The 22,134-nt window shown below is 44.4% G+C and overlaps 1 protein-coding gene across 1 annotated transcript in view; it reads left to right on the forward strand.

Annotated features, from left to right (window-relative positions):
* lrp4 (low density lipoprotein receptor-related protein 4) overlaps nt 1-22,134 on the forward strand; it is a 102,727-nt gene that overhangs the window by 26,331 nt on the left and 54,262 nt on the right. Inside the window, exon 2 of the mRNA XM_061067736.1 lies at nt 20,186-20,332. Within this exon, the coding sequence (XP_060923719.1) occupies nt 20,186-20,332 (147 nt within the window). The remainder of the gene's footprint in view (nt 1-20,185; nt 20,333-22,134) is intronic.

The raw sequence follows: 22,134 nt of genomic DNA on the forward strand, positions 1-22,134 counted from the left end.
CACCCCCCCAACCCCCCCCGGCCGCCATCCATCATTCACTTCATTCACTCCTTCTACTCTACAAAAATCTGTGGAGAAAAAAAAGCCGGCTGTGGGATGTGGAGGTCGGGGGGGTTGGTAGAACAGATGGAGAACAAGAAAAGTACGACGGCGCAGCTCCGCTCTGATTGGTCTATAATCAAAGTGAAGAGAATCTTTCATCAGCAGCAGCGTTGTGTTTCTCCGCGGCTGCCAGAGTTCCTCCTCCACTCTCCTCCTTCACAAAGCAAGGTGGTTTGTCACTCGTTCTGCACTCACCCTCTCGTTTTTTTACCTTTCGCTTTATCTCTGAAGTGGGTTGCGTCTTGTGGCGTGTGAAGGTAAAGATCTTCAGGCGCCGCAGAACGAGGTGAAAGAACGACTGGAAAACGAGTGGCAGCGGGTCGGCGGAGGGAGGAGAGGAAAGTTTAGAGAAAACTGAGGATAGTAAATTATCTGTGCAAACTTTGATTCCTCTGCGTGAACGAGGCTCGGGTTCCCTGCTGTATTTCATATTGAACACACTGTCTGGCCTTTACAATTCATTACAGATCTCTGTCATTAGTAATTTCTTCACCCAGTGACACCGACTTGATTGATTCACAAAGGTTTTTCTGCGAGGACAAATAAATATTTCCCTTTAGCTGTGAAAATCTGTAAAACCCCCTAAAAGAAACAAGTATGAGACAGAATGGAAACACATGGTTTCAACTTTGCTGGTTTGATATTGTTTTCATTCTGATCTTGAGTCTCCTCATCAAATCCAGTTTCCATCATCCTGGTAAAAGTGAAATAAAGTCTCACTGTCTAGTTTATATAGTGCCTGTTCTGCAGAATCGTGCCCCATGCTCCTCATCACCATTATTTATGAGTATTCTATGGTTGTTTTGATTTGATAACTGATGAAGATCATATTTTTGTTGGGTGTTGAATTCTGAGGTCAAAAAAGACATCGGCAGTCGTTATTATGCAAACAAAAAGTTGACCTATAGAGTTAATAAATTCCGTGTTGATTTATTCCTGATGCTCCACATTTTTAACCTCTGTGTGTTGACAGTCCGCCCAAAACTTTTCCTCTAATAATTTCTTAATATCTGGAAACTGACTTCTGAACTGTTTCCCAACGTGCAACAATAAATGTCAAGGAAAAAAAATAGTGTAGAAACAATATTTCGCAACCTACTCTATGTAATTATTTTGTTCCACAAACACTGAATCATCCAACAGGAACAGAGTTACTACACTTTTATTTATCAAATCTCGTGCCCTGTTCACCTGACTGATGGCAACAAGGGAGCATTGTGTGTGTTTGGCTCGGTGTGTGATCTCTCGGTTGTCGACCAGCAGCCTGCGGGCATCCGAGCCGCCAGGCAGGCCCGAGCAGGCCCGGGGCTCAGATCCCACCTCCGGCTGCAGCTCCTCTTGTGTGTGTGTGTGTGTGTGTGTGTGTGTGTCACAGCGGCCCAGACGGGTCCATTCTTTTAATCAAGGCTGGCTGGAAACAAACAGGATTGATTTTTAACATCACACTCAGCGGGAGGGGGAAGAGCCGTCACTCGGCTTCAGGAGACGACGGCAGAGCAGGAGAAGAGGAACGTGGAGAAAATAAGAAAAGGAAGTCAGGGCTCGGAGGCATAAATAAAGATTGGACAGCATGATGGAGGTGCGCAGAGGATCGAGCAGAACAGATAATTGAGGTGTGTGTGTGTGTGTCAGGAGAGCGATTTATTCAGCGCTAACAGTAAAATATCGTACTGCCATTCCATTCGTCCGACGCCAGACGGCCTCTCGGGCGCCGTTTGTGATGGTCGAGCCCGCAGCAAATTTATCTGAATGAAAGATCCCCCGACTGCGAGTCGAACATGTCGTACTTAGCATGTTGATGCATTGTCAACAGTAATAAGCTGAAGAATGACCTTCATCCTCCCTCCAGTATGGAAACGGGGAAAGTGATTTTGCAGCTGATGGGGAAATATTTGGTTTTGAAACAAGGGAAAAGTCTGAACTCAGCCAGGACGTTTTTTACTTTCATATTTCACAATTTGTGTTGTTGAGTCATTTGGGGCCCAACTCATGAGACATTGGTCAAATGCAAACATTTTGTTAATGTCAAAACTGTAGAGACTTGAGACAATTCAGAAACTGTCTTTGGCACACGAACAGTAGTTTTGTTAGAGAGCACTGATAAGTTATAAACTATAAGATATTTATTTGCATATAATGTTCAATATTCCTAATAACCAAATTTAAGGCAACTAGAGAATTAACTATTTATTGGTTGGCCAATGACAACCATCAGATATTAGCCTTTTACAGATATATTGGTCTTAACATTTATCTTTGCTGATATGACAAGAAAAAATACAGAAACTTAGCATTTTTGTTTATTATTGTTTTTCATATTTTCATGCGTTTGTGTTATACTTTTATTCATAGTTATTTATATTAAAGTTAACGTGTGACACCTCTGAAATAACACGAACTGTACAATAACATGCATATTGTCCATTTTTCCTTGAAGGACATAATAAAGTTAAAGCAAGCGTGACTTAAGGTCATTGTAACCTGGGTTACATCTTCACTCTTTTGTATTGGTTATAATAGCAAAATATAAAGGAACGTGAGCAGCTTGACATAATCTCGTATCTCTTCCCCAAATGAATATTTTCTATTCATCATCAAGCTCTCAGATCTCAGCAGTCACCTTAGATATTCTTACAGATGGAATTAATGGGTTAAAATATGAAACACCTTCTTTTTCACGTGCTTTTTGTTTTCTCCTCCTTCATTATTGTGCCTTTTCAAGTGATGGCTTGATCTGCTGAAGCTGCTGTCACAAGTGGCCGCAGGCAGGGGGGGGTGAAGGTTGGCGGCGTTAAGATTGATGTCTTCATATTCCAAAATGCCAGGGGCCAAATTAACATTTATTAAGTTACATCCTGATTTTTTTCTTTAATGAGGGTCTTGAACAGGGATCCAGTCACATCACGCCAGGCAGCTATTAAACCACAGATTGACTTGGGACTCAAAACACACACACAGACACACACACACACACACACACGCACACACGCGTTTGATTGTTTTTATCTTGTCTTGATGCTCAAGGTGCGGGAGCTTAACTCTCCGAACGGGATTAAGCTGCGATTCGATGATTGCAGCATCTACAAATGAAACTTTGATGAGCGGCGCCGTTCCGCCTCCTCTGCGCCTGTCGACGATCCATTAACAGTTGTCATAACACGGAGAGCCAGATTATTCCGCCGCCAGAGGGGACACATAACTGCACCTTCGGCTCCACGTGATCCGAGGGCTGTGGTGTGTTCACCGCACCGCAGACTGACGGAGCAAATATTTGCACCGTCTATTTAACGGTAGACGTTAAATAGACGTGTGGAATAAAAGCTTCCTGTCGTGTTTGACTTGAATCCCGAGCCGCCGTGGCGTGGAGAACTCCAGCAGCGAGATTCAAGCGACTGCCTTGTTTCACGGCCACATTAACTCAAACCTAAACGCCTCTGCACATTCTTCAGTACGTGTGTGTGTGTGTGTTTGGTCTTCACATTAACATATTGCGTTTTCCCAGCTGAACTCCCAAGTCCACACGCAGCAAAATGCAGTCTGCCAGTTTTTTTTAATTTGACATCCCAAGTTCGCAGATAATGGATTACGTGCACCATAGCAACAAAACCAGTTAGAGACAGCCTATAATTAGCCTAAGTGAAAGTGTACCTCTCCATCCTACACACACACACACACACACACACAGACACACACTGCAGCACATTGGAAAAAGTGTATTTAGTGGGAGTTATGCTTTCCCTCTTCAAACGAGCTACAGAGCTGCAGATTTACACAGCAGTTATCTGTAATCCAAACACAACGGAGATAAAAGCCCGTCGTTAAATAAGACACGAGGTTTCACCTTGTGTCACCTGGTTGTCAGACACCAGTAATCACACGTTCTGTAAAATCTGGAGACGTCTTTTCTCAGAGTTTACGTACAAAGGAGGAACGAATGAATCAAGCAGCTGATGAGTAATTATATCGCATCCAACGCTGTCTGCTGGAAATTATGTTTTTATACAACAAAACCGCAACAGCAAGTATGATTTAGTATGAAATGAAACTGTGTCCAGAATATGATGTTTTTCTGGTAAAGGGATGAGGTTGTGTTGGCAGGTTGTATCAGTGAAATGAGCCAATGTTTTTTATTCAGTACAAAATTCACATATAATTAGAACAGTGCTTTCTAAAGACGTGGTTATGGTTAGAAACATTTTCAAAATCTGATGCTGCCAGTGATACACGTCCACATTGCTGTCATATCTTAGTTAAACAGAAATATTACTTCTAAGAGACAGGGTTTCAACATTGAACCATCTTGAATATGGTCTTACTGCTGAAATCCAAAATCAGTGTTCCCCTAAATATTGGAGTATTGTTTTTATTCTCCTGTTCAGTGTGAATAAAACCTAAGGTCTGAAATGTTATGGCCAAAGGAAGAAGATGAATAAGAAATTCCCTCCGAGTTCTTTCTTAAAAATAGCAGTGAGCTGTATCTTTACCCTGTGTGCAGTGTGCAGTGTGGTCCTCTGAATTCAGAATGAGTTCTTCATGGACTGATTGACCCGAGGAGTTGCTCCTACTCTCTTCCTCGGACCTCCTCGTAGCTATTCGAGACCCTGACATCTGTCTCGTTTACTCAAACGATCAATCAGCCCGACAAGGTTCTGACTCTGCATTTGCTTCTAATTTCCGACGGCACAGCGGATCTCCGGCTCTCTCTCTCCCGTCTCTTTGCCTTTTTCTGTCGTCTCCTTTCCTCAAACAGACAATTGGTCTCTATTGATTTCCTGCGCATCATTCCCCCCCCCCCCCGATGACTCATGCGCTCGCTCTGGGAGTCTGGCTCGGTGAGCAAACGCTTTCCTCAGGTTTCCTGCGCTGCGTTAGGTGATGCTCGTCGAGGTGAAAGTTCCCGTCTGGGCCCTCGAGGCTCCGCCCACCCGCTCCTGATAGTAGGTGGGAAAGATTAACAACGTATTCTTTCTTTAAGGGGAACAACGACGTCTTTTAGTGAGGCCGAGGCTGGCAAGAGGTGAGCCGTGGCGCCCCCGAGGAGCGTTTGGCCTTCCTCGACTGTTTTCTTTTTTTGTTATAAAAGCATTTGACAGGTGAAATAGTGTGGGAACTGCAGGGAGTGTTGCTTTAAAATGCTTTTTGTTGCGCTTGTCGGAGTTGTGGAGGTGCCTGGTGAATGCTCAATAGCTCTGTAGGAGCCACTGGTGAATGGCTGAGTGCTGGGGGGGGCGGGGGGGGGGGGGGGGGGATTGTTGCTGAGGCTCCTTCTAAGGGGGGGGGAACTGTCCACATGTCTTTTCCCCCCCCCCCACAGAGAAGTGCAGGAACAGGGATTTTTTTTGTTGTTATTGATTGATCCGACTGACGTGGACAGTCGCCTTCAGAGCTGATGAGCCACAAGATCCGCTCGAGTCCGACTCGCTCGCCCAACTTCCCGGGGAAAGACGTGCTGTGGAGTTCATGGTGATGGCACGAAGCTGCCTCCTGCTCCGGTAAATCAAAGTCTGCTAGTTCACATTCACACGTTTCACTGGCCTGGTTGTTTTATGCTGGATCACAAAGCTGAAGTAGTTATCAAAAATGTGATTTGATTCTGGTGTTAAGATGCAATGGCAGACTTTAAGTGAAGATGCTATTACAATGCAACTTTAATTAAATCTGCAGCAGCGGCAGCATATTGGTGGAAAAGGTGTTGGGATATTGGGGGTTCGGTTAATTGGAGACTTTTAATTGACCTTAGGTGTGATTGGTTGACCTTGTGACAAGCAGACAACCTGATCTCCCCCTCCTCTCGCCCAATGTCGGCTGTGATTGTCTCCATGGTTGTTTCTTTGGCTTTTGAAAACGTTCTGTGAACTTTTAACCAGGAAACTTAATTGTTATGTACATATATAGTTTTATTTTCATGTGCAGTTGTTTATTATAATCCATCTATGGTTTATCGCAAAAGTAACAAGCCTCAATGACATCTCTTTTACATGAGGGTTTGATAAAACTCTCTCTGGACTTCATGGTACTGGCACAAAGCTGCCTCCCTGTCCACACGCCTGTTCACCGCTGTGCTCTGGTAAATCAAAGTCAGTTGTAATTTTGTTTCGTGACAAATATGCTGTTAATCAGACCCATAATTGCTTTGTTCACTCGCTCTCTTGAGTTTGCTCCCGGGCCCTTCAGGCAGTGAAAGATCCAGCCGGGCCTTTTCAGAGATGGAAAGATGTTTGGGCTGCGACGTGGTGATGGAGGGTGAGTCACCCACGTTTTGATGATCGGGGCAATGGGGGGGGTCAGATGGGGTCCTGAGAACCCCGAAAATGTGGGGGCGCTTCATGCTCCCCTTCGCCCTGATTCAGACTGTTTGTCTTTATGTCACCAAGAAGGAAGATGAGAAGGAAGGCAAAGTGAGATGGATTGGAAACGAGGCCGAGCGATGTGATGAGGGTTCATGTTGAAGGAAACGCTGATGGACGATACCGGGGCAGATAAAGGAATGCAGGTTTTTTTTGCAGGAATAGCTTGTGGTTGCTTTTAGAGATGCAGAAAGTAAGGCAGCGAGTGAAGGAGAGAGGGATTGTTGGGAGCCAGCGCCTGGCGAGGGCCATTGTTCATCCTTCCCTTTTGAGCTTAAGGAGACAGGAGAGTTTCACACGCCACTCGCAGGCATCCTGCTGGGCAGCCCCGGAAGGGGGCTATTGCAGCCGGTACAGAAGGCCTTGCCACAGGGATAAATTACTCTGAATGGAGGGGTCTGTGTTTGCCGTTTTCTCCTCTTTTTCTAAAAGGAGCCAGAAAGGGAAAGAATTCAACCCCAACCACAGGTTGTCCGCTTCGCTTCTGGAACGGCTCGGCCTTCCAAGTCACCAATTTAACATCTCTCTACCCCCAGCACCCCCCCGACGCTCCACTCCCACCTCCTCTGGAATGCTCCGGGGTTTTGTTGTCCTGCCGGGACCTGGGGGTGTGTGTGTCTGTGTGTGTGTGTGTGTGTGTGTGTGTCTGTGTGTGTGTCTGTGTGTGTCTGTGTGTGTGTGTGTGTGTGTGTGTGTGTGTGTGTGTGTGTGTGTGTGTGTGTGTGTGTGTGTGTGTGTGTGTGTGTGTGTGTGTGTGTGTGTGTGTGTGTGTGTGTGTGTGTGTGTGTGTGTGTGTGTGTGTGTGTGTGTGTGTGTGTGTGTGTGTCTTTTGAGGTTTCATAACGTAAATATGTGAATATATTCTCGTTGAGGGAAAGAATAAAAATGTTTAATTTCTTTCAAAAAGTTAATTTAGAAAAAAATATATTCGTATATGTTTTGGCATTTGGTTTTATTAGATAGGGACATGGAGTAAAGGGAGTTGAGCTGGAGACCCACTGCGTTGGGTATTTGTCTGGTATGCAACAAAACTGCCTGATTAAAATACCAACAAATTAAACGATAATCACTCTTTATTTCTTTGTTATAGTATATATTTATTTATTAATTGGTGTCAAACCCAGTACATTCTAACATTGTCGATATGTCGTTGGATATTTGTCAGAATTCACTTTCTCAACCCGCTGTCAGTCTGGCTCTACACTTGTGTTTCAGATTAGATCCAGACTTTCCACATTATCAGACGTTTTTGATGTTTCTGATAATTAGGAGAACTTAAAAATCTTACTGCCAGACATCGTGTGCACATTTGCACAGGCATGAGTGCGTCTCTACGTGTGTGTGTGCGTGTGTTTGAGCCCTCCCCATAGTTAGCAGCTCTGTTTAATGGCTGCCTGTCGGACTGATGTAGAAAACAGAGAGGTCAATTTTACTGGGACTGGCAAATACTCACTCGCAGATTTAGAATTTACAAGCCCGGTTCTTTGCCCCAAATCCCAAATGTTAACATCATCGAGCGTCTGGTGCCAACATGGAGGAGGTTCGGGCTGCGGAGCGGAGCCCTTCATGCTGTGTCAGTTAATAACTGGATATTACAGAGCTGGACCTCAGTGCCTGCTCTCCTCATCCAGTCAAAGCCCATAAAGTAAGTTACAGCCTGCCCGCATGGAATAATCTCCTCTTATTACACTTATCCCTTCACTGTGAGTTCACATTCACAGACATCGACCAAATGGAGCTGCTAATACGGATCTGGCATCTCTGCTCTGCCGTGAGGTCTCTGCTCTGGACCAGGCTGCTGGTTCACATTCACAAGTTTCACTGGCCTGGTTGTTTTATGCTGGATCACAAAGCTCAAGCAGATGTCGAAAATGTGATTTGATTCTGGTGTTAAGATGCAATGGCAGACTTTAAGTGAAGATACTATTACAATGCAACTTTAATTAAATCTGCGGCAGCGTAGTGGTGGAGAAGGTGTCCTGGTACTCCGGCTTTCCTCCCACATTCTAAAGACATGCAAGGCATTGGGGTTTGGTTGATTGGAGACTTTTAATTGACCTTAGGTGTGATTGGTTGACCTTGTGACAACCTGATCTACCCCTCCTCTCGCCCAATGTCAGCTGTGATTGGCTCCATGGTTGTTTCTTTGGCTTTTGAAAACGTTCTGTGAACTTTTAACCAGGAAACTTAATTTTTATATAAATATATAGTTTTCTTTTCATGTGCAGTTGTTTATAATAATCCATTTATGGTTTATCGCTAAAGTAACAAGCCTCAATGACATCTCTTTTACATAAGGGTTTGATAAAGGCATTGTAGGAATGATTGCCAAATACTTTTCAGCATCGCAATCTACTTTGAATCGTCATTCTCACCAAAATCCTGCGGCCCAAACCGACTTGGACGTGTTCTAATGGCAGCTTCTTAAACTCTTAAAGATGAGCTTCATCCTGCTGTTGGAGAGGAAATCAAGTGGATGTGAGTCTGACAGCCGGCAGCTCCTGAGCAGGTGATCAATCAATCCCGCTGAGAGCTGCAGATCTCAAGTGGTTCTGTTGCAGGCTGGAAGTTTTGGTGCAGACAGGCGGCTCATGTTGACTCCAGTGGACTGGATTTGATCCAGACACTAGTCACACACACACACGCAGCACAAATTGAAAACTACATCAGCGGTCCATGTGTGCTGTGTAAAGGTCCCGCTGGAAATAGTAAAATTATTCCACGCGATGAGTTTTCAAACTTCATCGGGCGGCCGGTTCACTCTCCCTGTGTTTTTATTCTACCTGGACACTGGTTCAAGCACAGCAACGTTAACATTCATGTTGGTTCAGCTAATTTAATTTGAGCAGAGTGAGGTCCCCTGGCTTTTTTACAACCCAGAAACATGGATTTGATTTGCCTCCACAGAACAATAGTTTTGAGGGAGGGCTCCAAGTTTAGGTTTGTTGGACATTTCTTCGGATCCCAAAGCGTAGATTAGGATTCTGTTACGTCTCTTTCTGAAGCCCAGTTCAGGAGTTGTAATGTTCGTGTGAGGGCCAGATGCTAATGTCCAGATTCTGTTTCAATAGCCTGATTTTATTTGGCTTCTTTCTTGAAGATTACTATAGGCTCATAGCAGCTAAATAGATAATTGTTCATGACATGTGCCTTTATTCTTATACATAGAAACCTAATTTAGGAATGCTTTCATCAGACTGCTTTTTACAAGGTGTTGTCTTCAAACTACTTGTTCTATCAACTGGCTTTAACCATATTCTGTTCAATTTATAAAACTACAAAAGGCTGAAAACACATTTTATTTAGAGCGATCCCAGTGGATGCTCGTCCTTGAAAGCAAATCAATGGACTGCCCCGGCTCTCGGATCAACAGAAAAACCTTGAATAATTGAACCTGATCAGGAGCTGATGGAACAAAGCCGTACTGGGGATTAGAAACCACACATTTTAAAGAATTCATCCGAATAACTTGCCAACACATTTTTCTCAATTGATTCCATGATAAATTAACTCAACATTTTCTGGGAACGTCCTCTATAAAACCACAGATTCATTGAGAACAAGTATGGATTGTAAAATGGATCTGTGAGAAGTGATAGTCTCCAGAATTATTATCCAGTTGAATATTCAACCCTGTCTGTCTGGAAAATCAACTATTCCCACTGAGCTCTGGGCTTCAGCTGCAGCTCTGACCCATGTGCCCCTGGTAGAGGCCCCGGTCGGGGGTGGTGGTGAGTGAGTGGGTATGTGGGTATGTGTGTGTGTGTGTGTGTGTGTGTGTGTGTGTGTGTGTGTGTGTGTGTGTGTGTGTGTGTGTGTGTGTGTGTGTGTGTGTGTGTGTGTGTGAGGGGAGGTGGTGGCTGGGGGAGGTCAGATGGCCAAAGAGACAATCTGTGGATTAGAGTGAGCTTGGACACCAAGTGCTCACTCAGCACATTACCCAGCAAGTCTAGTGTTCACAGCCAGAGGCAGAGCTCAGAGATCTGCTGTGTACACACTGCCAGGTCCCACACACACACACACACACACACACACACACACACACACACACACACACACACACACACACACACACACACACACACACACACACACACACACACACACACACACACACACACACACTGGAACAATCTTTTTCTTAATAAAGCCGGTACGTGCCCTGAAAGTCTCAGTAAATCTGCAGTGACGATCTTCGGACTCTAGATGGAAAAGAGTCGATGTTGAGGTTTTTACAGCCGTTCAGGAGTCTCGCCTAAACAAACTCCTAATAGTGTGTTATGTTTATAACCTGGACTGACGTATTGATAGGTTATTTAATAATCTGCCATGGACACGTTCTGACATTTTGTTTAGTCTGAGGATATATTTGAGGTTCGATTCCCACATCACGTCAGAACTTTCTCTGTTTCTCAGCAGCATCTTCAGCATGTCGGTGGTGTGACCGTCAAACTGCCGGTGAACAAATAGGACCCGACTTTCACTTGCTCGCTCTATTTGCCCTCCTCACCCCTCTCGCCTCGTTCACACTCCAGAAAACCCCACTCACATCTGGCTTCTTGTCTGCTGTGTGAAAGTGTGCAACCGTCTTTCATGCTTTTCCGTGCTGCCTGGCCTTTTGGGCAATCTGCTAGCTACAGCATGGTTTGGCTATGCTAACCAATGACTGTATACAAAGATGGACGACATGATGACATGTCCTCCCAATGTACAAGAATAAGGCAAAAATATAAGGGATACAGACTAATGACAGGATTTAGAACCATAGTTTGCACCTTAGTGATTGAGAAGTGGAGTTTTGGGGTCCCGGCCCTCCCTATGTAATATCCAAACCATATCTTTAATATCTATTAACTTTAACAGGCTGAAGTTTAGAACTTTAACCACTGACAAGTTGCAGCAGATCAGTTTAATCAGGAAAATGTGAAAGGAGTCAGTCTGAGTTTTCAGTGGTTTTACCTGCGTCCGTAAACATGTACGTGTGAATTTTTCCGTGTCCAAAAAAAGTGCTTTTCTGCCTCCATGTACTTTACTTTCTCACCCACACTTCATAACAACAGCACAGGAGTCATCCAATTTACCATCCCTTCATCTGCCTCGCTCTCACTCTACCAATCCCCCCCCGGCGTACACGGCGTCCATCCGTTACCACTGCATCAAACAGCGTTCCACATCCTCTGTGTCTGAGTCCCGTTCTACACGCGTGTCCTTTTCCTGGAAAAAACGCTCATCCAGTTTCCCCCCATTAGCTCATTGAATCCTACAAAACGTGTGTCCAATTCTCAGAACAGAGCGAATGGAAGTGGTCGGGGATGGATTCTCTTTGATCAGAGTGCAGAGCCCTTCACTCATTCACATACTGTACACTGACACACACATCCAGTCCCAAAGCCACATAAGTACAGTGTGTGGAGACCGGAGTCATCACAGAAGGCTGACAGCAGTGGAAAGTGAAACTGAGCAGGACGCACTCACCCCTCTCCCTCCTTAACCCCTTCGTGGCCTGAGACCACACAACACAACACACCACCCCTGACTTCATCTGCTTTAAAGTCTTAAAAACATTAAAAAAATTATACCAAAAAGAAAGAAAATGTTTCTTCTCCTAATCCAATTTCATTATTCTACAAATTTGTTCCAATGAGCCACCATCAGGTTGGATTTAATTGGGCTGGATTAAGTGATTCACACTTAAGCTGTTGTGAGTTGTGAGAGTAATTATAGCTTTTTAGCTTTTATTGTTAATTTATAACGAATAATGCTGCAGTAGGAGTCGGTTGATCTCCTAGTTTTCTGGAACTTTTCCTGTCAAACCCCTGGAAATCTTTACAGTGAGTGGTGAGATGTCTAACACGCCATGGACCGAATACTGGAAGAATACAAATATCTATATATTACTAGAAAACGTGAAAATCTCCTGTCATCTTCAAATGTGAAAGGCAAACACAGGAAAAATGCCCCAAATTCCTGGACATTTTCTCAAATTCACGCCTTAAATCAGCTTCAATCTGACATAGCACATAGTATAAAGCAATAAACAATCATACAGTAACACAAACAATGTAAAGAATATTATAAATGCATCACCTAAACTGATAAAATCCTTACAAAGTTGTGTATCGCTGCTTTCACTGCACGATGTTACAAGGAAATATATATTTAAACAAGTGAGCACATTTTATTCAGGCAGCAGCTTTGCATTGTGGGGGATTATTAAGTGTTGATGGAGGTTTTCGCTTCACTGGCTGCATCTTAATTTTACCTCATTTTGAGATTTTGACACTTTGTCCTGATTCAACGAGATTAACGAGGATTATGTCGGATTATTTTAATACGATGGCAGATTTTTTTCACACTGATATTTTGATTGAAACAACACTTCACAGAGCAGATATTCCTTTATTTTTAATTTAAGTCTCGAACCCCAACACACCCGCTCACCCCTGCCCCCCCCGCCCGGTGCCAGCCCACATGCCTGTCCAGCAGCCGTCCACTCATCCCTGGCCAAGGCCGTGTTATCTTTGAACTGACTTCAGAGAGACTGCTGGCCGGCCATGGATGATGACACTGTATATGTGTGGGTGTGTGTGTGTGTGTGTCTGTGTGTGTGTGTGAACTGTATACAGCTCCATAGCAGCACTATCCTGTCATTTCCCGCCCTCGTTTGATCTCAGAGGCTTTTTATTTTGTAGCCTCAGCAGCAGGACCATATATCACTGAGCGTGTAATTATGATGTTTTCGCTTATTTCAAGTGAATAAAGGACAGTATCCTCCCACATGCTTCTGGGTAGCACTTAGTTAATAGGCAAGGACTTGGCTGAGTGTGTGTGTGTGTGTGTGTGTGTGTGTGTGTGTGGGTGTGGGTGTGGGTGGATCTGTGTGTGTGTCTTGCATGAAGTACGGAGCATGAGGAACATGCAGTGCTGTAATGACGCCCCTGGTCATGTTAGAACATCGTCAACAAGATCAAGTATTACAGGCAGGTCAACAACACACACTGGCATAAACACATATTCAAACACACACATGATAGACACACACACACACACACGCAAACACACACACCCTACTGGGTAATGTTATAAGAAGGTGAGTGAGGGCTAGACTGTGATAAGAGATGAGTTTTAATGAAAGTCTGAGATGAGCAGGCGTGAAAAGAACCCTGCTGCTGACCAACTGCTGCACATTTCAGACCGTCCTGTGTGTGTGTGTGTGTGTGTGTGTGTGTGTGTGTGAGTATTGTGTATTGTGTGTGACTTGGCAGACCGGGAGGATGAGCTTGTGTTGACGGGCCTGTCCGGGAAGATTTTTTTCGCGGTCCTCTGAAGATTTGGCACCAACATCTGAACTTGCCTGGCACGTTGTTTACATTCTCGGTCGCACAAAACAGATATTTTAAGCGTTTTTGAGAATTCCCCTCTTGATTGAGAGGTGGCGCATGTGTGTGTCATGCCCCCCCCCCCCTCCCAAACACACACACACACACACACACTTGCATCTTCTTTTTTTCCCAGCAGGGCTCAACATGTGCTGCTGTGGTTACCAGCTCGCCGCATCAGAGCTGCCTGACCTATGGTGGGCAAATTAGTAGGTGGAGATGAGCCGATGGAGGGAGGGGCGGGGGGGGATTGGCAGGGAGGATGAGCTGTTTGGCATCTTGAAGCCAAGTCAGCTTAACCCAGAGCCGGCACAACCACAGGGAATTCAGTCAGCGTGTTCTTAGAGTGTTGCAGCAGCTTTCAGAGCTTCCATTTCTCATGAGGAGGAAAATGTGGGTAGAAGGACGGAGGAGGAGCCTGGGAAACGGTCCTTCAACCTCCACCGGTCGATATCTCAATGCAACAATGACGATTATGCAAAGGGTTCAAGATGAGGAACCTGTTTGGAATCGTCTCTGACTCTGTGTGGAGAGTTTCAGCCTCTTTAAGCTCATTGTTTTGGTGTTTACGGAACATTTACTGTGTGGTTCGGTCTCGCCGCCGCTCTCATCAAGCTAATTTCCAGCAGAAGCAGCTGTGCCGCTTCACTTTCCACCGGCTTCACTTTCACACAGCCTGAGACTGGAGTGACTCGTCCGAGGAGGAAAAACACATCTCGAGCATTTAGCCGACAAAGTGCCTGAGCTAAAAGCAGAGTGAAAATTGGATGCACATGACGTGAGCAGGAGCACGACGTGTCGGCCTGACGTGTAAAGAGGCTAATGTGTGAAGGTGCTTTCACATCGTAACCGGCTGCAGCTGCTTCGGAGCGGGAAAGAAACGCACATCAGTTTTCGCTTTATAGCAGATTTCCACACCTCATAATGCACAAACTTTTTAAAAACTTTCACACAAGAGTTTAAAGAAACAGCAGCAGCTTTAACTTTAAAAAAAAAAGTGAGTAGTTTGAATAATCAGGCCCAGTAAAGAGCGCAGGTTTTAGAGAGTTGTTTGCAGTGCAGTTATGTTTTCTGACCTTAACTCTTGGAGTGCTGAACCAAGTTGAATGTTACAGGCTCAACAGAAAAGGCTCTGTTGAATTTACAGCTTTGTTTTGACTTGAAATTGAATCAGAAAATATTACGTATATAAAAAATATTACAAAAGCTAAAATATATCGAGATTCTGCCACTTTCCTTGTCCTCTAACCATCTTGTTTGTCTCACATTTTTTTGGGTCAGACTCAGTGTTACAGCATCGTTAAGAAACGACAAATCACTTTTGCATTGCACTCTTCCCGGTGTGAATGGCGAGTGACAGTCACTTCAGGTGAACAGCCTTCCTGTCTTTACGAGGTCAGTCAGGCGTCCCGTCCCCGTCAGCTGTCTCACGCGGCGCGAGGCGACGGAGGGTGAACGCAGTTGTGTGACAGCGAGTCGGGAAACCAGTTGAGTCCATTCTTGTTGTGCAGCGCTTGCTGTGCGTCTGGTTGTGTGACTGTTCGGGCCGAGCAGCTCCTGACACGCTGAGACGCAGCTGTCTCTCTGAAGTGACACTTTAACAGCTCGACAGGAAGACAGGGGGCGGACAAAAGGTTTGACTCATTCCTGTCTCTCTCACCGCATTGTCAGGTGGTTAAATGTTTCCCCCATCGCGATTTCCCGCTTATCACTTTTTTTTATAGCCGAACTGGAAGAAAGACGCAGCTCCGACCCTCCAGGTAGTCTCCGGGGAGGTCCAGGCCTAATTAGCCGGCAGCCTTTTGACATCATTCAAAGCGTGTGGCCCACCCGCTCGCCGGGCCGGGTTGAGATTGTGTGCTTTGGCCCCCACCGCTCTCTCCCTCACCCACTTCTTCACACTCGTCATGTCACCATTTAACAGCAGCACATTGTCAACGGGTGTTAAATGAGGGTTCGAATGCCACCTGGTCAGATCTGAGATGCGGTGGTCACTTCCGGCTCGGGTCGGTTCGGCTGCTGTAGGCGGGTCAGGTCAGGTCTGCAGGGCGTGGTGTGGTGGTGGTGGGTCTGTGGGATCCTCTGTGTTTACCTTCAGGGGGGGGGACCACCTGTCTTGATCCACACCAGTTCTGTTTGGACAGTGTCAGTCTGTGGTAACCAGGAGTGACAGAACTTTGGTGGTCTGTGTTTTCTTTCCCTCTGCTGGAGGCTCCTGTCTGACTGGCAGCTCCTCGGCCTCTGGCAGCGGCAGCAGGTGAAGGCCGAGCTGTGTTGTGCGTGTGCAGGTTCAACACGTCAGCCTGCACTGCCTGTGGTTGGATCGTCCGAGCAGCTTCCTTCCTTTACCAGTTGATCAATCAGCATATTTGTGGGGTTTGATGCATTTTAACAAACAGACCAGGATGGTGGTCGGAGATAACGTGTAGCTCCAAGAAGGATATCGCCCTGTCGCACCATGTTAAAGAAAGTCATGAATAAATCCTGAATGGACAGTTCTTTGTCTGGATCTGCATCAAAATATAATGGTTTTTGCATATTTCTTCTAAAAATCAAACCGACTGACATCTGTTAAGGATTTGAATCAATCTGCACAAAGACATATGAATGATTCCCTGGGAAACAGGTGAAAATCCTACAAAATCCTGGATGTCCGGTTCCATACCAAAATGTATTGGGTACTGTCACCATGACTGAGTTTCATGGAAATCTACAATCAAACAAACAAACAACACAACCAACAAACAAACAAAGGGACACGCATCAAAGTATTATTTGTTTTAACAACTTGTTGCCAATGTTTTCCTTCATTATGTTAAACTAAACATTCTATGTCGGCCCTAATTGCAGTTAGTATCCGACAACTGTCGCAACACAACCACTCAAACATTTCAGCTTCTTTTCTGGAATGCCTTTTATTGTGAAAGTCTTTTAGAAGAAGCCTCATAACGCTGATGCTTGTGTTCCTGTTTGTAACTACTTTAACTTTCGTGGAACTTAAATGATCTTGAGCAGGATCAGCTGACGTGACTCTTCTGTACCTGCTCCACTTACACATGCTGCTGAACCTGCACCACTCAGATCCATCGTCTCTGCAGCTCCGGCCCAGCATGTGACCTGTTATCTGTGTGATGCATCAGAGGCAGGTCATGCTGGTGCTCCTGAAAGCATTGGTCTGCCATGGCTGCCGCTGCCGCTGCATGGTTTACAGGTGTGGTTGTCAGCTGCCTTGCATAACAATCTACTGACCTGCCGTAGTCATCTGTTCACTTCTTCAGTTTATGATCTCAGTATTAAGGAGGTATTAGTCAGGCGGTTCGGTCTCACATTCATAAACCATTCATCTGCGTGTTGATCTTTCACTCGACTTTATCGGTTTCATCAGTTGACGTCAGGGTTCCGTTTGCTTCTTTGATCCGAGTCTTGAAGAAGTGATTATTGTTGTAAAAAGGTTACGAGACCATGAAGTGATGTTTGCATTGTTTTCTTGGCACTTAGTGTTGGCTCGTAAAAACAAAAAGCAGCATTTAATCTTCCAGATCAGACAGAGAGACTTTGCAGGTCTGTGCCTGCCCATGTGGGGAAGTATTCACACCAGTTCACATTATGCATGTTGTTTAAATTCATCATTTTCAATAGGCTTTTACACATGTTACACATAAAGCTTCAAGAAACACTAAAAGACCAGGACAAGTACAATAAAGACCGGTAAGATGAGAGGAAGAAAATTATGGTGAGAAAGAAGAAACATCATAAAATGAAAAAATAAACAAACAAACTGTTTTACAAGGAAACAAGAAGTACTATAATAAAATCCATATATTAATGAAATGTCTTAAATATCCTTCCTGTGGATCCATCAGAGTAGAGCCCAGCCAAAATGGATTTTTGTGGACAGATTCCAAGATGATATTAGGATGTAAAGAATAAATATGTTGACATATTGAGGCTTCATATTTACTAAATACCAAAGTTTACCAAAATACTTTATCATAAATAATTACTTACAAATTCGACTAAATACATAGAACTTGAATTAAGAGTCCTTTTCTTTTTTGCAAACCCAGAAACACCATTACACCAAAAATATCTGCCTGTTGACAAATCATTTGCAGACATAAAATGTCACATGAGCTCAACATATTCCCAGTCCTGCTGCATGTGTGTACGATGGTTTCCCACTAAACTCTGTAAAGTTTTTTCGGCTCTGGTTGGAGCAAATGGTTCCAGTGTGTTCGACATGTGCACGGCCTGTGATGTGGCCTCGTGTTGACATGACTTCTGCTCCAGCTCGCGCACTCTAATTCAGAACTCGTGCAAACCCACACACATGAAGGAATAACATGCATGTGTTGTGCTCAAGGTGCCGTTTGGTGCAGTCGGACGATACGTTCATATCTCTTGTATCATGATTTAGTTTTAGTTGGGGATTCTCAGGTCTGTTTTTGTCCCGTGTGTCTGTCCGAGGGACTCAAGGGGTCCCAGGGGTCCGGGGACCTCGGGGAACTACACACTGAGCAAGGAAATTAGAAAGACATCTTTAAAGACAGGAAGACTTGGATGACACCATCCTCCGTTACCCCCCTCCCATCAGTGGAGAGCTTGTGGAAACAAGGGGAGAGGGGAAGAAGTGGGGAAGAGGAGAAAAGAAGCTGAGGGGGGGGGGGGAGTGTGAAAAGGGGATGGTGGAAAGAGAAGAATGAGGAGAAAGAGAGGGAGAGAGGGAAATGAAAAGAAAGAGGCCATTAATTTAGTGCTGTGGGAGGGATCTGAAGGTTACTGAGTGCTCTCTGCCAGGCCCTCCTGGGTTGACTGATGCCTTTGTGAGGAAGCCAGGAACCACACAGACACACACACACACACACACACACACGCAAACACACACACACACACACACATATGCCTACTCACACCCATGCACAAATACACACATGCGTATTCCAAGAAACTCTAAGTTTGTTGCGGCAGGCCAGTTTCAGCAATCACACACACACACACACACACACACACACACACACACACAGTTACAGACACACACACACAGTTACAGACACACACACACAGTTACAGACACACACACACAGATGGTCATTAATACGCTTCAAAGTGAGAGCAAAATGAGAAAACCTTTATTTATTTCCTCTCCTGAACGTGATTTTGCCGTCATGTGTTTGAAGGTGCGGTGACGCCGGGTTCTTCTCTGCTGTGGTGGGAAACCCGTGCAGATCGAGTGTGTGTCTGTGTGTGTTAGTGTGTGGCTTTGTGTGTATTTCGGGATATTGTGTTTGTCTACATGTTCACACAGGCCATATCAAAGGGCTTGTTTTTCTGACTAAACTTCAATCATCACCTGATTTATCATTAATAATAACATGATGATCATAACAAACTTTATTTAAACAACACCTGTTAAAACAAAGCTGTCGGGGACTACAAGTTAAAAATGAAAGTTGAAAGCAACCAAAAGTAAACAATTGAAAACAGATTTATAAATGTCTGAAAGTATAAGATAAAGATAGAAATAAAACTTAGCAAAGTGTTGGTGCCAGAGTTTTGGCCAGTTTTTCTGGCCAAGAGTCGTTTTTTTTGGTTGTTGAATCCCAAAGTACTGATACTAAGAACTGGTTCCATTTTCACATTTTTACTAACTTTGCATTGTTTGGACCAGAAGCAGTGAGCAGCACTGGAATCTTCTCACTATTACAACGCGACCAAAATAAATTTGTCAAACCATTTCTGTCAAAACCATTTGTGAAAAATGTGTTTGCACAAAGTAGATCATAAGGAGTGATTCAAGTCCATGTGTCGATCTTTGTAAAAGATGAGTTCAGTTTAAGATGGTTGTTTGATTTCATTTCACGGAGTTCCTGACTTCCTATATTTAAATCACCGGAGTAAATTTGAGACGTGAGCAGAAACCCCGGGTGGCTGTGATCTGCCTCGAGTCGCAGCCGGGTGGAGTTAACAGCTGCGGCGTAAATCAAATTCATAATCACATCGAAGTGCATTAAACAGATTGGCTGTAGTTTTATGAAACACAAACACAGGGGTCAGCAGGGAGAAGTTAAACAAGGCTGAGTATATTATATCAAAACAAGTCAAGAATCACGTGGGTAAAATGGTTTAAATGTGGCGTATTTCTTTCTTTCCTCTCGTGGGTTATATAAAGTTTTTTAAGGGTCCGATTTGTCCTCAGAAGTGAAACTGTGCAGAGTCAATATTTGCTAGTTTAAATTCCAGTTACAAGTTGTTAAACCTGCTCTTGTCTGAGTTTGAATTCCAGTTACGAGTTGTTAAACCTGCTCTTGTCTGATTTATCTCTAACCCTCTTCTCCTCCTCTTCTCTTGTGTGTGCAGGTGTTCAGGGCACGGCCGAGTGCTCGTGTGGGAGGAGCCACTTCACGTGTGCGGTCAGTGCGTTCGGGGAGTGCACCTGCATCCCGGCCCAGTGGCAGTGTGACGGAGACAACGACTGCGGAGACCTCAGCGACGAGGACGGATGCAGTGAGTCCACAGTCCTCTCTTTTATTCTGTTCTCTCAATCCTCCTCCTCTGTCTTTCGTTTCCTCTCTCTCACTCGCACTCTCTTTTTCTCCTGAGAGAGACTTCTGCATTTCTGAAGGGAACTAAAGACAAAGCGTTTCTCACAGTTTGTTAAATGACCACACATTCGATCCCTCAAAGTTATGGTAACTTTCTTTACTGAGAGGAATATAAACGTCTCAAATATTTAATTATGTATATAAACAACCAGTTATATCTAATAAAATTGTCTTAACCATCAAAAAAATAAGTTAAAGCTATTTACAAATCTGACCTTACATTTAATTTCAGTACAAAAACAGAACCAAGGAAGAATTCCCAACTTTTTAACCTTCACATATGTAAATGTTATTAGATCTTAACACATTTTGTGTTAATTCAAAACTTAAATTGGAAGATATCGGCTCTACCAGCTCATTGTGTTGTGGCTGTAAACCAGCAGTTGTCCTCTTGAGCAAGGCACCACTCCACAAAGACCTTGTTTGTACTTGGCCGCGTGACTCCTGACTTTTGGAGTTTCTGCTCAGGCAGAGTTTTCCTGCATAAACAGTCCAGAACAGTAAGAAGAGAGATATAATTGGGTCCATATGGATCCCATCGTCGCCCAGTGAAACAGGGAATGGGTCACTGGTCCAGGCGGGTTAGTGTTTCTCTGCGTGGTGTTTGCCCCGTGCAGAAAAAAAATAAATGCTTGAGTGACTTCTGGCACCAGCCTGCGTTTGGCTGGAGGGGAAAGTCTTGGCAGCGGAGCCAGACAGGAGTGTTTCTCCTGCAGAGCATGTCAGTTTGTCAAAGGGGAGGAGATCCTCCTCAGCTCCTCTTTTACACTTCTGTGTGGATGTGAAATGTCAGTGTGAGGGTCTTCACTTTTCTTTTTACTCTGCCCGGCTCCTAGAGCAGAGGAGCTAGGCCCCTTTGAGACTTGTGTGTGTCTGTGTGTGTGTGTTTGTGTGTGTTGATGTTCCTCCTCCATCACTCTTCCTCTGTCACATTAAGCTAGTTAGAGGTCGGCAGAGGGGATGCTAAGTGTTATTGATCTGCGGCCGGTTGAATGTTCAGCGGCTCTGATCGCCGCGCATCGATCTGCTGGGACGTCACTTTCTCTTTTTTTTTTAAAGAGCCACATGGAAGCAGCTGACAGATATCAGAGCATCTAGCTGGACCTTCCTAATCCATTAGTACTGTCTGATCGATCGTCCTGTTGGACTCACTCCCGTCAATCACAGAGACTCATGTTGCCGTGATGTCATTAAATAATATATATATAACACTGCTGCATTTATTCCTACACATTTAATGTCCTGTCCTCCCTCATTTAAAGTTTTAGCTATTTTTTATTGATTATTTTATTCAAATTAACTCGAAAAAAGATCTTTGCTGTTGTTGGTTCTTTTGATTTTGAGTGTGTTGCACAACTTTGTTAGTTTCGGGTTAACTGAATAATCAATTTCCTCAGGTGAAGAGCTGTGCTGGCATCATGTGTGTTTGCTTTTTGAAATTAAATAACACTGTGTGTGTGTGTGTGTGTGTGTGTGTGTGTGTGTGTGTGTGTGTGTGTGTGTGTGTGTGTTTGTTGGCTGAAGGCCCTTTAATCTAATCTCACAGTCAGAGGCATTTGTTTCACCGAGCCACGTGACTCGGCTTCTATTACGTTGATTGAATTTAGCCGAGCTGCATCATAAAAACCACGGAGTGAATTTTTATGGTTTTTGGTGAAGATTTCTAAAAGCGGAGCAGAATTGAATCAGAGCTCGTTTTACAAT

The sequence above is a fragment of the Limanda limanda genome, chromosome 3 (genome assembly GCF_963576545.1).
Source record: "Limanda limanda chromosome 3, fLimLim1.1, whole genome shotgun sequence".
In the NCBI taxonomy this organism is placed as follows: Eukaryota; Metazoa; Chordata; class Actinopteri; order Pleuronectiformes; family Pleuronectidae; genus Limanda; species Limanda limanda.